General features: G+C 40.4%; 1 protein-coding gene across 1 annotated transcript in view; it reads left to right on the top strand.

Annotated features, from left to right (window-relative positions):
* The window catches only part of LOC143855523 (SWIB complex BAF60b domain-containing protein), a 36,342-nt gene extending 18,566 nt beyond the window's left edge, over positions 1-17,776 (top strand). Inside the window, exons 5-6 of the mRNA XM_077365672.1 lie at positions 480-614; positions 17,485-17,776. Coding sequence (XP_077221787.1) covers positions 480-602 — 123 coding nt within the window. The 3' untranslated portion in view covers positions 603-614; positions 17,485-17,776. The remainder of the gene's footprint in view (positions 1-479; positions 615-17,484) is intronic.
* Positions 17,777-18,185: the final 409 nt, after the last annotated feature.

Genomic DNA, 18,185 nt, shown 5'->3' on the forward strand with positions numbered 1-18,185 from the left:
TGGCCAATGATATCCTTAGTGGTTTTAATTGTGAGAGAATTTTAATTTGTATCACCAAGATAGGTAAAAATTGTCTTGTCGGAGGTTTCAGTTTTCATGTTTTGCAACCTGTTTTGTCTCTCATAATTGAGCAATTACAATACAGTATATAATTGAATCCAACTGGCATTGTGGCTAGAAATCGCTACATGGATATTTTCATCTATTGGTCAGCATAAAGTTGTTTTGTTATGTGACGGCATTCATTTTATCCCGGGGGGGGGGGGGGGGGGGGGGCGCATATTTCTCCCTCTCAAAATTCCTTCTTTTTTTTCACCTGTATATTCTAAATTGTGTTACAAACGAGTTTCCATATTTTGACTTCTTCTTTAATTTGGTTGTTTATAATCATTCATTTGTTTTTGTTAGACAGGCAAGTTACATATTTTATTAAAGTCTATAAAAAATTCATATTAACTGTTAGTATGCTTATCTTTTAGGATCGAATGAATTCAATGGTGATAATCTGCGATGCTAAGCTTCAAGAAGTTTTTGGATGTGAAAAACTTTCTGCATTGGATATCTCTGGGATGTTGATGCGGCATCTCTTCAAGAGGGCATGATGGTGTTGACTGGTTAGTTTATCCCCTAGTCTGATTCGCAGTTCTTCATCTGTGGGTTTTTTTTTTTTTTTGTGTTTAATAATGAATACGGTAGGCTTTTTCACTATCTAGTTGGTTATGTTATCAAGAAATGCTCTTGCTTTATCAATTCACTGCTCATGCAGTCTAATCTTGCATAATCAGTTGGATGCTTGTGCATCAATCCAGTTATGGTTTTAAGATACTTTACTCTGATCACTTTACTTTGTTGGCCTTTCTTTCTTTGAATATCCCAATTTGCATATCATTGCTGGGATGGGTTAGGATTGTCTGACTACTTCATTTTTTTCACTGTGGCCATCCATGTTTTTGTGAATGACCTTTTTTTTTTCTGATTAACTGACCTCTGCTTCCCATTTGATTATAGGGTTAGGAGTTGTGGCTGTTGGCCCACCCGTCGTGGGGCCCACTAGATGGATGATCATGACTATTTACAATTGGGCCTTAGTGTCTCTTATACAGTAGTAGTGATTGGTGTGGGACACACCGTGGTGTCCTTGTGGATGCTATATTGGCTCTCAAAATAGTTGCAATTGCAAATATTCAGAAATGCTGCTTATATATTGGTTGGTGGCCTGTCCAAATTTGCTAATTGTGGATAAACTGTTGGGCATTTCTGTTAGGACCCATTTGGCTGCACGAATTGGATGATTTGCACAAATTGGATCATCCAACACAAAATTGATTAATTGAATTGTTATATAGTTTATGGACCTCTCAGCTGTTTGGACTATCATAGTTAAATTTGTGAGTGGACCATGGCTGTATGGTTGGAGGCACTGAAGCTCATGGAGTCGTACATTGTGGACCTGTGGATGGTTACTTATGGTATTGCAGTTTTTGGATCTAGATCCATACAGATCATATCTCTCTCATCCCTTTGGCTTTTTTGGTTCCATTTGTTGCGTTTGAAAGAAAACTTCTAGATGAGCAGATAGAGACGTATTTCACTTGTTTTGGACTTAAAATGAGAGAGTTAGATGGATAAGGTATTGCAGTTCTTATGGTATTGCAGTTTTTGGATCTTGATCCACACTAGTTGCTCACTACAAGATGAACAATATTTGTACCTTGACCGATCCAGGGTGCCACTCCACAATTTGAAATTCTTATTATTTTTAGTTGAGGACTGGTAGGCTACCAACATTGGTTATCCAAGGAGGTATAGAGAAGGGCATGGTGTAGGGTATTTATAAAGGAGGTCTCAGAATTAAAGAAAGAATGTGTGAATATGGATGTGGAAAGCAAAAAAAAGATCAATTGAAAGAAAACGTAGACTAGAATTTATGGTATAAAAAGGAGAAAGATCTGAAGAATATTTTGAACTCAATGGAAGAGCTTAACCACGAAACTAAGATGAGCTATTTCTTCATCAATAGTAGTTTTTTTTTTCTTCTTTTTGTTGTTTTGGAACAAATAATCCACACTTCTGCAATGCTAGGAGCCAGTCCTACATCATAAGTATGGAGTCATAAATATGGAATCAGAACTGCTATCATTCAGTTATGCAATCAGAAATCCAGTAATCATCTGTCTCAGCAGAAGTGAATCAGAGGTGACGGTAGACAACTTTAAGCAATATTTAGAGGATTAAAAGTGGGAAATGAAGTTAGGTTCTGAAATAATTACTAAACACAGTTACGACATCAGGAAAGATGTATAGGTCATATATGTTGAGTCGTTGACACTCGCACAAATCAGAAACAAGATAGAAAAGATTAGGAAGGAAGAAAGAACCATAGTGTAGAAACTTGAAGAAGATTCTAATCCAAAAAATTTTCATTAGTGTTGCAAAGGAAATGAGAGAAGATAATGTGAGCTGGGAGATCTCCCCCTCACTTATGTATTTATATTAAAGGGAAAATATCTACAAGGACGATTATACCCTTAGTGTAATTACTCATTCCAACACTCCCCCTCAAGCTGGAATGTATATCATACATTCCTAGATTGTTACAAATATCACTCAATCTAGCCTTTCCCAATGACTTTGTGAACATATCGGCTAACTGATATGCAGAACGAGTGAATACGGTGAATATTTCGCCCTTCCAGATCCCTGATGAATGAGATGACAATCTACCTCGATGTGATTTGTGTGTTCATGGAAAACTGGGTTCGTTGCAATATGCATTACTGCCTTGTTATGACAATACAACTGTGAAGGTGAAGATGAGACGATACCAATCTCTGACAGAAGGGATCGTTGCCAAATTATCTCTTTAGTCGTATGTGCCATTGCTCTATATTCAGCTTCAGCACTCGATTTAGCGATGACATCCTGCTTCTTTCTTCTCCGTGACACTAGGTTACCTCCTATGAAGGTATAATACCCAGCAGTCGATCTCCTATCTGTTGGAGATCTAGCCCATTCAGCATCAGAAAACCCTTGAATTTTCATATGACCATGTCTCTTGAATAATAGACCCTTTCTTGGTGCGCCTTTCAAATACTTAAGAATTTGAACTACTGTCTCCCAATGTGATGTGCGTGGTGAACTCATGTACTGGCTGACTACTCCTACGAGATACGATATGTCTGGGCGAGTAACCGTAAGGTATATAAGCTTTCTAACCAATCTTCTGTGTCTACTAGGGTCTTTCAACAACTCTCCTGGAGCAAGTTTCACATTAGGATCCATAGGAACGGATGTAGGTTTCACGCCATGGTTTCTTGTATAATCCAATATATCCAAAACATACTTCCTTTGTGATAAAGATAGGCCTCGAGAAGAATATGCTACCTTTATCCCAAGGAAGTATCTGAGGTGTACCAAATCATCGGTGGAGTATTCTTTCTGTAAGGTCTTCAACTTTTGTATACCCTTTGAATCACTGCCCCCACGACAGGGCTCTTAGTCGGCGAGGCCTATCCTCTCAAGCGCCTTTCGGTTTAAATCCCCTATGACTTAAAGGCATATAGTAGTAAAGTGAGCAGCCATAACATCATTGTTCATCATCCCCTAGCTATCGGATGATTGAACTCTACCCGTCAGCTTTCCACTTTCCACTCTTGGTTTTCGTATCATCTTATTGGACTTATTTCTTGTGATGATGATGTCATCAACATATACAATCAACGACATACAACCATATGAGGACTGATGACTGAATACGTGATCTACATCACACTATTTTATGCCAAAACACATGACCGCCTCACTGAACCTCCTAAACCATGCTCGAGGAGATTGCTTCAAACCATACAGGGATTTCCTCAAGCGACAAACAGAAGACATCTCGTCTTGAGCAACGTACCCTGGAGGTTGCTCCATATAAACCTCCTCAGTGAGGTCGCCATGAAGGAATGCATTCTTCACATCTAATTGATGAGGTATCCAACCCTGATTAACTGGGAGAGAGAGGTGTACACGAACAGATGGTATCTTGGCAACTGGTAGAATGTCTCTGTATAGTTAACTCTGTAAGTTTGAGTATATCCTTTATCTACCAGGCACTCAATAGTACCATTAGGTAAGCACTTGATCGAGAACACCCAACGACAACAACCGGCCGAGCACCAGATGGTTCGTATGAAGAGCACCCATCTCTAAGTCCATGGCAGCACGCCATCCTGCGTGAGCAGGAGCCTCTGCCACAGACTGTGGTAACACAACAGAAGATGAAGAGACAAAGCTTTTGAAAGGAGTGAGATTGTCATATGAAACATAATGAGAAATGGGATGTGCGGTAGAATGAGAACGAGTGCACGACGCAATGTGATGTGCCATGGTTGTGAGGGAATCAGAAGACTCAGCTGAACTAGGTAAAGAGGATACCTGGTGGACCATCAAGGTGCCGACGTCGATGATACTACTTTAGAGGAATGGTGAAGCTGTTGTTTTGAAGACTGAACAGGAGGAGAGTCCATGGGAGAGACTGTCACAGGTGCTGGAATTGACGGAGATGGAACCAGAACTGAGTCAGGTAGGACAGGAAGAGAAATTGAAACCTCTGGTTCCATGACCTGGGTGATGGAGCCGGACACTGGGCTGAAAAGTGGCTCAAGCTCAAAGAATGTAACATCCTCCGAAACAAACTAGCAACGGAGACGAGGATTGTAACAACGATACCCTTTCTGAGTACGAGAGTAGCCCAAGAACACACAACATTCAGAACGAGGATCAAGTTTATCCCATCCCTGGCCTAAATGATGAATGCAACACACAGCTAAAGACTCGAGGACTAAGAGGAAATGGATCCTGCTGAGGATGGAAAACCACGAAGGGCGACTGACCACGAAGAACAAAAGAGGGAAGGCGATTAGCCAAAAAACATGAAGTCAAAATGGCATCGCTCCAATATGACTTTGAAACTCGCATATGAAACATTAAGGTTTTCTTTCTGCTACACCATTAAGTAACACAGTTTTCTTTCTGCTACACCATTAAGTAACACAGTTTTCTTTCTGCTACACCATTATGTTGAGAGGTGTAAGCATAAGAAGACTGGTGGAGAATGCCATGAGTCGTCAGATAATCCTGAAATCCATGAGTCCCAGCGGAATACTCCTAAGCATTATCAGTGCGTAAACACTTAAGATTGCAATTATATTGAGTCTTCATTTCAGCATGAAAAGAGCAAAATGCAGAGAAGACCGCAGAGCGATTTTTAAGTAAATAAACCCCTGTCATACGTGAATAATCATCGATAAAGACAATAAAATACTTGAAACTAGTACTTGAAGCGACCCTAGAGGGTCCACATACGTCAGAATGAACTAAATGAAAAGGACTAGAAACTCTACTAACGACTCGAGAAGGAAAAGACATACGATGGTGCTTCCCGAGTTCACAGGACTTGCACTAAAATGAAGAAATAGGACCAGGAACAAGAGACGTCTGCTGTAGCCGCTGAAGAGAAGGGTGGACAAGACGACAATGCCGCTGAAAAGCACCACAAAACTATGTAAGGCAGCAGGCGGTGGTCGACAGTCAAGACGGTAAAGCCCATTCACCTCACGACTCGATCCAATCGTCTTCCTAGTCGAGAGATCCTGAAACCATAGTTACCAGGGTGGGAAACGAATTCGGGAAACGAAACGTGAAACGGAAACGGAAAATGCATGAAAACAAATATAAGGGAAATGAGAAACGAGAAACAATAAAAAATTCCAATCGTCTTCCTAGTCGAGAGATCCTGAAACCATAGTTACCAGGGTGGGAAACGAATTCGGGAAACGAAACGTGAAACGGAAACGGAAAATGCATGAAAACAAATATAGGGGAAATGAGAAACGAGAAACAATAAAAAATTGTAAGAGAAACGTCTTAGGAAATGATGTGTTTTATCCCAAATGATTTTTGTGAGTTCCACACATGTTTCCTACACATTTCATATGCACTTTCTACGAGTGTTGCATCCGTTTATCACGCATTTACACATTATTACATAAGTTTTCCATATGTTTCCCATGTGTTTCAGAAACATTTCTCCAATTTTGTATCATATTTTGGAAACGTTTCTGAAACGTGTTTCCCTCATTTTAGGGGAAACTGGTTTCCCAATCGCGAGAAACGCGTTTTATGGGAAACGGGTTTCCCACCCGCCCAAGGAGTTTCCTGCAACTATGCCTGAAACAAACAATAAGAAGGATAAACTGAGATAGAGCAATTCAGTGATTGCATAATCTGACTAATAGAAAGTAGATTAAAAGGTGATCTAGGGACAGAAGACAATGGAAGAGTGGGACAGGGACAAATAGTACCAACACCAATGATGGGTGTAGTAAACCCATCTGCAAGAATAATGGACTGAGAATCAGAAGGAAACGAGCAAAAAGAGGTAAGCTAAGAATGGTTACCAGTCATGTGATTCGAGGCTCCCAAGTCAATAATCCAGGACTCGGAGCTAGAGAGTAGGGTAAAGGGTGAACTCCCTGGCTGTGCAAAGCCCGCAGTGGGAGAGCGAGCACTCAAGCGAAGAAGTTGTAGCTCCTCATAATCAGCACGTGTGAAGGTGAATGTATCATCTGTAGGGACTGGAGCTGGAATGGATGAAGCAACAGACGACACTAGCGGTAGTCAGGTGCGCCGAGCGAGACTGACAAAGCTGGGATGAAGGTGTAACTTGTGTCAATAATGTGGCCTTCCCGCTGATAATGAGTACAATAAGGACGGCCACGACCACTATCAACACGACCACGGCCACTGTCGCATCCTCGACCTCGGCCGAAGAAATGGCCACCACGACTAGAGCGAATACCATCATCATAGGCAGCCAAAACAGACCTATCAGAAGGGATGACCTTTGTAGTCTCGCCGGCACACTGCTGGGCATAGGAATAAACCTCAGTAAGTGACTGAATAGAGCCAGAGCCAATGATCTGATGACGGAGATGGGCGAAATCAAGACCCAGACTGTTAATATAGTAGGCCACACGAAGCTGGTCCCGCTGATGTCGAAGAACTGCAATATCGGAAGTAAGAGGAATAAAAACATCGAGCTGCTGGCAAAGAGAGACGAACTGGCCATAATGTGCAGCAAGGCTCATATCACCACGGCGGAGACGCATCCACCCATAGTACGTGGCACAAATACGGGTGAGGTTATCAACCCCTGAATAGAACAGAGCAGTATGATCCCAGATCTGCTTCGAGATGGGAAGAAACATCATTGTTGCAGGAATAGACGGCGTCATACTTTGCCAAAGAAGTGTGAATCAATGTATCCTCCTGCTCCCAACGAGCATAAGTGGAATCCATAGCGCAGGGAGGATCTTGATGAGTAAGACTGATCTTTCTCCTGACGAATTGACGAATAAGATTGGTCGCGGCTGGGAGGAGTGCAGAAAATGGGGTCGTGGCAGGGGGTTGGGGTAGGGGTCGCGGGAGAAGGAGGGGGTTGCGACAGAGAGAGAGAGAGAGAGAGAGAGAGAGAGAGAGAGAGGGAGGGGTGGGGGTGGGGGTGGGAGAGAGAGAGAGAGAGAGAGAGAGAGAGAGAGGATGGAGGAGAAGAGGAGAGGGAGGTGGTCAATGGTGGTCCCTAGGGATCAGAAACCTTAGGGCTCTGATACCATGTTGCAAAGGAAGTGAGAGAGGAGAAAATTTGAGCTGGGAGAGCTCCCAATCACTTATGTATTTATATTAAAGGGAAAATATGTACAAGGACGATTATACCCTTACTGTAATTACTCATTCCAACAATTAGAATATCATTAAGAATATTAGAAAAGTTAGAAATGGCTCTTTCTTCAAAAGCGTGGTTAAAGGCTATCAATTCTTGTTCATGAAGATCATTTCGTCACTGATTTATTATGAGAGTATCCTGCCTAGCTTCAGCTTTATCTCTTCCTCATATTTATGGTGCAAGTAGAGGGAGATCTGCGCCAATAAGGAATGGAGGGAGATACCCTCACCTAGATAGTGTCCTCCTGAGCAATGCATGGTGAAACTAAACATTGACGAGGAAGCATCATTATCCTGGACCGGTTGGCATTGGTGGGCTGCTCAGGGACGAGACTGGCCAAACTATGTGTGCGTTCTCAGGCTTGATTAAGATCAATGACTCAATGAAGGAGAAAAATTAGTGCCAATGGTCGGAGGGAAATGGCTGTATCTTCAAAAGCGTGGTTAAAGACCCTCAATTCTTCTTCATGAAGATCATCTCCTTAGTCATTTATTGGGCTAGTATCCTGCCTAGCTTCATATTTAGCTCTTCCTCATATTTATGGCACAACTAGAGCGAGATCTGCGCTAGCAAGAAACGAAGGGAGAGACCCTCTCCTAGATGGTGTTCCTCTGAGCAAGGGATGGTGAAACTAAACTTTGATGGGTCGAGCATCGGTAATCTTGGACTGAGTAACATTGGTGGGCTGCTCAGTAACAAGACCTGCCAAACTATGTGGGTGTTCTCGAGCCCGATTTGGATCAAATAATCAAATGAAGGAGAGAAATTAGGGTTTATGGGAGAGAAATGGCCTTATCTTCAAAAGCGTGATTAAGGCCCTCAATTCATGTTCATGAAGATCATCTTGGTAGTATATTGTTGGGCGAGTATCCTACCTAACTTCAGATTTGTCTCTTCCTTAAATTTATGGCGCACTTGGAGGGTGATCTGTGCCAGCGGGGAATGGAGAGAGAAACCCCTCCCAGATGGTGTCTCCCGGACCGCGACACGGTGAAACTTAACTTTGACGGGTCGAGCATCAGTAATCCTGTACTGTTTCGCAGTGGCGGGCTGCTCGGGGATGAGACTGGCCAAACTATGTGGGCATTTTCGGGCTCGGGGATTCAAAAGAAGCTGAACTTATTACTCTAAAAAATTGAAGCAGAGTTGAGGGCAGTCTTGCAAGGTAATAGATATACAGCCAGGGGGGATTTGAGCTGCCTTTTGTGGTAGGGGACTCGCTGACTGTTATTAGATGGTTGGATGGGAGAAGCCCCCGCCCTTGGAGGTTTGCGGATTTGATTGAGGAGATCCAGGATCAGATAGATTGATCTCGGGTTTCCTTCTGGCTTCTGTCACGTAAGGAGCTCAGCTAATAGTGAGCCGAACAGGCTAGCATGACCTGGGGTGGACAGCAATTATTGAGTCTTTTTTTTCTTTCCCTGGGATTGTTGTTTCTGTTTTAGTTTAGTTTATCTTACCTTCCTATTTTTGCTTTTATAGACCACATATTAGTCCCTCTTCCTTTGATCTAATAAAATTAACATCCTTCAAAAAAAGAAAATTAAAATAGGCAGACGAAGAAATAAATGCCTAATAAATCCTCCTTAGGGTTCTAGGACTCCACTTATAGAATCACTCCAAGAATCCACTCGGTAGTAGGGTTAAAGCCTTTATTCAATTCATAAAAAATTCTCTGTTTCTTGATTACCGGCCTCAACATTCTTTGAGGGCATGTTTGGATCTATGGAAAAGAAAATCATGGAAAATTATATTTTCTTGGAAATTTTTAATGGGTTTTTATTTTTCTGGATTTTATTTTTCTATAGTTTTGTTCACATCCATCAATTTTCTAGAATTTTAAATTCTCTCATTTGGTGCAACCCAGCATTTATGAATAGTACCAAATTGATACATCTCTTCCCCTATTCCAGATTGAAGCAATGACTTCTCCATTGACTTAACCTCCCCATATTGAAAGTATGCCTTCATTTTACAAGGCTATCCAAACAGGCCCTAAATGCAAATCACACTCGTCCTCTGAAAATGCCTTGCAATCATTGCCAATGGGCTTCTCTTTTGGATCACGCTTGCACCTTTGACTGCCCACAGTCTAAGAGCTCTTGACCAGTTGATTTTGAGCTCTCGGCTTATTGCATTGTTGTCATTGATCAACCACCACCCAACACATTAGAACCCCATCTCAAGCATTGTGTCAAGCATTGTATTGTTAAAAAGTCGTATAGATTCAACTGGTGTCAAAACCTACACAAATGCTTACTGATCACAGAACCCAAACTAGTGAGAAAAGAAACAAGAAAGTTCCTCACCTTTAATCAAGACGCTAGATGATTTAGCACGATAGACAAGCAGAAAAGAAATCTGGCTTTATAAGAAAATGCTATGCATCTTGATTTTCAAAGATCAAGAAACAAAAACATAACCAAAATACTATTCAAAAAAGAAAAAGAAAAAAGAAAAGAAAAAAAAGAAGCCATAACCACAAAATTGGAAATCATATACAAGATTCTTCTAAATCTATGCCCAAAATCATAATACCCAAAAATTAGAAAATCATACCCAAAAATTGAAAAATTATACCCAATATTCTTCACCCTATATAAGCAAGATGACAGTTCATAATGATTTAACAACATCGAACTCCTAGTGATGTGCTTTCATGCATGTCTGGTAATTCATTATATACCATATTTGATATGTAATTTATAGAGAAAAGGGTTCCTGCGCTCAAGCGCATATAGCATATCTGCACTCGAGTGCATGAAACAAGGGTAGGGCCACATTGTTGGGGTGATCCTAAGCATTCATTTGAAAGGCCCCATCATGGATGGGCTGTGTACCAAAAATCAGCTTCGTTGGATCATCATGGGGTGTCCATTTGTGGGGGTGAAAATGGACAGATACTGTTTGTCCACTAATCTGCCCATTTTTTTCACCCCACAAATGGACACCCTAAGATGATTCAATGGAGCTGATTTTTGGCGGACACCATATCCCTGAAAGGGCCTTCCAAATGAATGCTTTGGATCCCCCCAACAATGTGGTCCCACCCCTGTTTTTGCACTCGAGTGCAGATAAGCTTATCTGTGCTCGAGCGCAGAAACCCTTTACTCTTATATAAATATATATACACAATACCTATATTATATTTCACATGCACTTCATACAGATATAAATACGTAACATGTACTAATATAGTATACCACTAATACATTTACGATTTAGGTTTCGGTATGCATTTCAGTTTTGGTGTTGGTATTGATGGGGAGGGAAGTGAAAACATTTTGGTCTTTTAGTGTCGGTTTCGGTGGAAATTTAAAACCATGCTTGATGGTCCCCATCAAGTCCTCATTGGAAAAATCGAACTTGCATTCAAGTCCAAAATTTGGACGAGTAGTATCCTCCACAATTTTATTTTTGAAAGTAAAATGTAGCGGCGGCTTGATCGTTTTTGGTTTCCATGATTTTTTTCTCTTTATATTCTTTACCTTTGTGTGTGTGTGTGTGTCGCGCGGCGCCTACACACATTTATAATATACCACACACACTTACATTTCTATGTGTGTGTGCATGCTTGCCAGACAAGGGGAGAGATCCCATCCAACTCGAGGAGATCTCTTTTTTTAGAAAGTTCGCTTCCCCGTGATTTGGGGTCGAAGGAAATAAAATAAAAAAAAAGTCTGCTTCCATTGCTACAATTTCATCTCTATCGAATTAGAATATCAGAATAGCTGATAATCCCACTTCCTTCCTTCCTTGACCACTCCTCTTCCTACAAACCTCTTCCCTCAGTTACCTTTGGATCTGCGTTCAGGGTAAGGTTTGGAAACCCTTGACTAACCTTGATGAGGACGAGGACCCCAGGACTTTAAGATGGGCTGGGCTCTACCAGCGTTGTTTTTTCAGTTGGGTCATCATGAGCGAGCATATAAACAAATGGACAATCGGACATATGCTGATGCGGACAGTTGTTGAGGATTGGTTAGCGGGTACTAGTGTCACCGGGCAGACCTCTCAATTCTGATCCATACAAGGCCAGCGCTCTGTGATCACTTACACAAAATCATGAAAGAAAATGATTTGCTTCTTGTTTTGACTTCTTTGACCGGCCAGAGCCGGAAGCTGATTCCCTACCCTTCCCTTATTTGAGGACTTATCTTCCGAATCACCTTGATAGTGGGGTGGGAGTCAGAGATGGGCCTATCGGTAGCACTTTTCAAGTCGAATGAATACACGGTATACATCCCTTGTAACAAATCAAGAGGCTTTATAGTTACACGCATACGCACACATACGTTTCAATGTGTATGCGACAAAAATATACGCGCATAGATTTCTCTATATGTACACACACACACACACACACACGTTTCGGTGTGTATGTGCCGAAAAAACCCTTGCAATTTGGTTTTTATCATTGCTCAAATCCCCTGTTACAATTTATGATGTATTTCTAGGTAACTTATATGTGAGGATGGGTCATGACTGCCTCAAAAACCCCAAATGGCAGGTGCCTAGAAGGACACACATACATTTCTTCGTCTATACACACATACATTTCTCTATATGTACATGCGCGCGCACACACACACATTTCGGTGTGTATGTGTTAAAAAAAAACCCTGCAATTTGGGTTTCCTCGTGGCTGAAATCCCCTATTACAACTTCTCAGGGTTTCTAAGGAAACTTATGCGTGGGGATCGGTCATGGCTGCCTGAAGAACCCCCAATCATAGGGGTTTCAGACTCCTTAACGTAGGGAGGTTTCCAAAGGGAAGAAGTGGTGAATGAGTGTTTAAAAGCCCATGCTAAGACAATAATTCACCCAAGGTACAACCAAGTCTGCTTGGATGTGCTGATTAGTCTTTTTAGACGTGAAGTTGTCAGTCGAGGCATCTTTCTTTTTGAAGCACAAATTTTCTAAATTTTCAATTAATAAAATTAAAAAAAATAGAGAATATTATGAAAAATACCAGAACTAAAAAAATGACTAAATTTTTTATAAAAATATATGCTTCATTTAACATAAAAATCATCATCCAACCATCAATGCAGTAGTAATGCACTAACAAGATAGAGTATCTAACCACCATTCCATGTTACCAACCAAATAATGCAGAGTATAGTGATGAATAAGTTTACAGTACTGCTTTAGTACATGATTACATTCTCCAAATTGCATACATCAACAAAAAAAATTCACAACATAATCCGTCAAATACAACAATCTTTGTCCTCATCTATATCAGCACCATCCTTATTAAATGCTCCGCTCATCATCACACATGATGAGGATGTGCGATGGTTTTACCTTTCGATTTACTTGCATTGATGTGTAATTTATTACTTATTACAAATAAAAATATAAGAAACTAAGGACTCAAAAAACCTAGAAGTAAAAAGTTTACTTTGAAGAGCAGTCATTTTATCTTTAACTACTCTTATGGCAAACAGTAAATGATGGAGGTTTGGGTTTTGCTCAATGCGCAAGGGAGGTGGGATCAAAGAGAGAGGGAGATCTAAGAAAATGGAAGAGAGATTTTCGACAGAGAAAAAGAGAGATTTTCGAAAGAGAAAATAGGGTTTGGATGCGGAGAGAGAGAGAGAGGGAGAGAGAGAGGGAGAGAGAGAGAGAGAGAGAGAGAGAGAGAGAGAGAGAGAGAGAGAGAGAGATTTCTGAAAATCGAAAACACAAAAAAGGGTTTGCCAAATGCGTAGATAAAGTGAGAGAGAGTGTGAGAGATCTCACTTGAGAGAATCTCTCTCCCTTGTTCCATGCCAAACAGAGAAAAAAGAAAAAGATGCGAGAAAGAGATAAAAAAAGGGGGAAAAAGATAGAGAAATCAGACAGATTTTTGGGAATGGGAGATTTGACAGAGAGAGAGAGAGAGAGTGGCGTGGAAGAGAGAGATTTTAGGGATGGAAGACGCACGGCTAGTGTTTGCGCAAAAAACAGAAACAGAAATGTGTGTGAGAGAGATGGATTGCGAGAGAGAGAGAGAGAGAGAGAGAGAGAGAGAGAGAGAGAGAGAGAGAGATGGATTGCGAGAATGGGACTCTTCTTCTTTTCTTCCTTCCCTAGGATCTTGGCCCTGATACCATCTTAGAAATGGGGGTAAGGTTAAAGAGGAAGAAGAAGAGGATGGAGAGTCTCCACTATGGAGCTCTCTCATGTATATGGTGGTAATACCAAAACTACCCTTTACACTCTTCAACAATGTCAAACCTAGGTTTTTCTTTAATACCAAAACTAATGCTAATACATTTCTAGGGGAAGGAACACTCACAGGGTAGGAGGGGTGAGGGATTGGATTCTAGTAGTGAGTTAGATGAAATCCAATGCGGGAATTTCAAGAAACCTGATGTGAACCATCCTAAGGTACAAATTTTAATTTTAGGTGTTTTTTTATGACCCTTAAGTAGGGGTAGCATAGTCTTTTCTCTTCAAAATCATTTAGGTTTATTGAGTTTTATGTGTTTTAAATAAGCCTCATACATATATTACGGGAATTATAAGTGGAGAGCAAGTTTTTTTCAAGTCATTAGAGGGTATTTTAGTCTAAAAGGTGTCAAGTTTTTATTTTTTGGGTTTTAGAACTTTTTAGTTCTCTTCTTTTTTATATATATTTTAAACCTCAGGAAACTTTTCTCTTAATAGTAATGAAGGAATGATGGATGCCATGATGGAATGAATGAATGAAAAGAATTTTTCTTTACTACTTTGCAAAATTGTTGTTGTGAAGCCTTCATCCTCAAGGTGTGATACCTTGATCTTTCATAAGGTGCGAAGCCTCTGGATTGCTAGTGTGATTCTAGCATAATCTTCATTTTTAATGTGATGCCAAAGCTTCTTTGGTGATGAACCAAAGAAAAACTCTTGGTAGGATACCTTGAGATAAGTATCTTGTTTCCCTTGCCATCTATATTTCTTTTCATTTCTTGGTTTCTTCCACACAATCTGCCTTGGGAACCGAAAATAGTTTTCCCCTTACCTAAAATTGCAAAACCTATTTTTTCTTCTTGTTTTATCCATCCCGGGAACCAAAAATATTTTTTCCCGTTCCTAAAACTTCAAAATCCAAAATTTTCTTTTTTTTTTATCTTTCCCATCTCAGCCTAAACCTTGTGTCCCTTAATCTTGCCCGACACCCTTGCCTGCACCTTCCCGACATACACTTGCAGGTTCTCGACATACATTTGCAGCTTCTCGGCATATGTCTACACATCCACGGTATACGGCTGCATCCCTTTCCAATATAATCACGTATTTTAGGATCCAAGACCCTAATTTTCACCCATCATTTTCACCTCTGACTTCCCTTCCATATATATCTATCCTACACTTGTTTGCTATGATTTGTGGACACGGGCATGAGTGTCTCGTGTCGACATGGGCACGGAGTGTCGGACACGCCAAACTCCCAAAATTTAGAAACGACACACCTAAAATAGAAAGTACATATAATCATGATTTGTGGATTTGGATTCATGCACCGAGTTCCAACACGGATATGAGGTATCTAACTTGGCAACCCCTAAAAATCTAGAAATAGTGTCACACTCATGCACATAAATACATATAAAGTTACCAACACTTCTTGCAGTACACTTAAAAGTGTCTAAAGGACTGTCGACACATGTGGACACGGGTGTCGTGTCGGACATGACACGACATGTGTGTCGGCAATAAATTCAAAGTGTTAGCCAAATCATAGCTTGTTTGCTATCAGAGCTTTTGTATCAGAGTGAAGTATTAGTCCTTCGATCGTGTTGCAACAAAACCACTTTGAAACTTTTTAGAAAAATAGTTATTTTTAGAAATGGTCTAAAGGATCACTAAAGATCTGATCATTGGATCTCTTTGAAATTTTAGTATGCAGATAACATAAACTCATATCTGGGTGGTCTTTCTAAATCTCCAAGAGATTTCCAATTTTATGATATGAAAATGATTATAGATCAAAATCTGACCGTCGTCTTTACTAAAATTTGACTATTTGTGGTCGACTATAGTCTAAGAAAAAATGTAAAATTTCATGGAGATCTTACTATTAGATCAATGACTATGATCAATCGAATAAAAATGATGGTGTTAAGTAAACAGTCCACTTGATCAAAAGGGCAGGAATTTAAACAATAAGAAGGAATGAATAGATTGGAGATGATAGATATTACTTGCTTGAAATAGACGAGGAATAATGATTTGAAGAAGAAAATTAGGAATTGCGAAAAGAAAGGATAGAAGTCAGGGCATCACATCACAACACTAACTAATCAGGGCATCACATCAATGGCTAGATTGTCTAAGAGCAATGGAAATCGCATCCACTCAAGAGCAAAAACTTCAATTTTGTATTCATCCATTCATTCTAGGAGAAAAAAGTACAATGAACCCTTTTTTAAGAGAGATGGTAATTACATAACTACTTGGGTCTCTCGTTTAATGAGACTTGGGCAAACGGCAATAAGAGATGTGAGATGACCGTAACTATGTGGGGGCTCTCCTTTAATGAGAGTTGAAGACATGGCAATAGAAAGAGAAGGGTTGGTAGTTACAAAACTACATGGGTGCTTCTTTAATGAGTTGGATACATGACAAGAGAACATGAGAGATGGGTACCTAGTTGCTCTCCCTTAATGAGATTTGGACAGATGACACTTATCACATTTTAACACATAATTACAAGGTTGCACAAATACAATAAAATTAAAATAAACAAGATAAAAATAAAAACAATGCTCCTAAACAACACACTAGGCACATATAGGACACAAAAAAAGTGTTACACCCACTATATTTCTAGGGAAGGCCTAACACTAACATGAAGAAATGTGGTAATCTCTAGAGCTCTAGACAACGTGCTACTGGAATCATTAACTCCGTCGATGACAAGGCTGAGACATAATGTCAAGTGTGCGAAATGGGATCCCTCATGGATTTGGGGCCCGAATGGGAAAGAACTGGATCTACACAGGATGCAATAACCCGAAAAGCTCGATCTGTGTTATATCTGCACATTGTAGCCTGGATCTATTTGAAACGAAGCGGGGGATGCTACCATCTAACCATATAGAAGTGAGATGGATGATGATGTCTTCGCCTATGTTAATACACCATGAACCCAAACTGGATGTCTTACCATGATGGCCTTCCATCACATATATAAACTTCTCGACGTGCCTTATCTTATCAATGGATTTTGATTCCGTTGGGATGAGAAGTTTCCTAAAACACCCAAACTCTCATAAATCTCTTAAGTTCACATCAGAATGAGCCTGCTACCCACGCAATGCCTTATTTTAAAGTACCTACTTTTAAGCATACATTTTTGTCAATATAATTTGTGAAAACTTCAGTATTGAACTCCATTCAGCGATGGAAGAGTTTGATTCCCTAGAATTTGCGTTCTAATGGATTCAAATTCAGGTTTCAATCCAGCCAGCAATTTGAATATCCTTTGAACCTTTTCTTTCTTCTTTTGCTCTTCGGCACCAAGTGGATACTAGTTGCTCTGGAAAACTTTGCTATCTCATTTGTTTCTTATGCTTGATTACTTTTCATCAGGGTTCGTACACTTTGCTAAAGTATTGTTGTTTTGAATGCTTGAATATTTAAGGTGTGAACTTTGATGTTTTGTGATGAATTGTCAAAAACAGAACCCTTCTTTTGGAATCTAAGCTGAAAGAATGACAGTATTTATATGGTGTTGCTTGCAGAGATGGCGCAGATGGCATCTACTTGGGTCTAACTGTGTAGAAGATACTTAATGAAAAAATTGTTTTATTTGATGTGCTTTGATTGATTACGTTTATGATGTTTATACAACTTTGGGTACTCCTGAGCAGAACGAAATGTACTCTGGACTTGTGGGGAGGAACAGGATGTTAATTGATACCATGGTCCTGGGTCCAAGTCTTTGAGCAGCATTACTTGTTTAAATTTCCCTCACTGTCTTTTTATGATCTAAAGGAAGATGTAAATAGGAAATATATAAACTGAATTAATGTCCTTGCAATGACTGCAAACAAATCTGTTTCATGGTAATGGAGGGGTACATCCAAACTCTTATGGAGGGGATTCTAGATGTGGAAAACATGTAGGGGTGCAACTAGGGCGGGGTTGGGTCGGCTTGAGCCCAACCCTAGCCCAACCCAAGATAGCATTCCCTCAACCCTAACCTGACCCGACCGGACTTGAGCCTCGGGTCAAGGATAGTCAACCCTAAACCATCCTGCCTTTAAATCTCTCAACCCTAAATTGACCTGTGTAAGCTGTTTTTTTCCAAATTGGGTCGGGTCGTGTTGGGCTCAGGTTAGTCTAGGGGAAAATTTTAAAATCACGATAAAATTAGAGGATGGATATCAGGTTCAGATGTCCAAGGCCTCAACCATAACGCAACCCAACCCAACCCGACCCA

This window comes from Tasmannia lanceolata, unplaced genomic scaffold (assembly GCF_043159265.1).
Source record: "Tasmannia lanceolata isolate RefF3 unplaced genomic scaffold, GAP_Taslan_0.1 ptg000003l, whole genome shotgun sequence".
NCBI classification, from domain to species: Eukaryota; Viridiplantae; Streptophyta; class Magnoliopsida; order Canellales; family Winteraceae; genus Tasmannia; species Tasmannia lanceolata.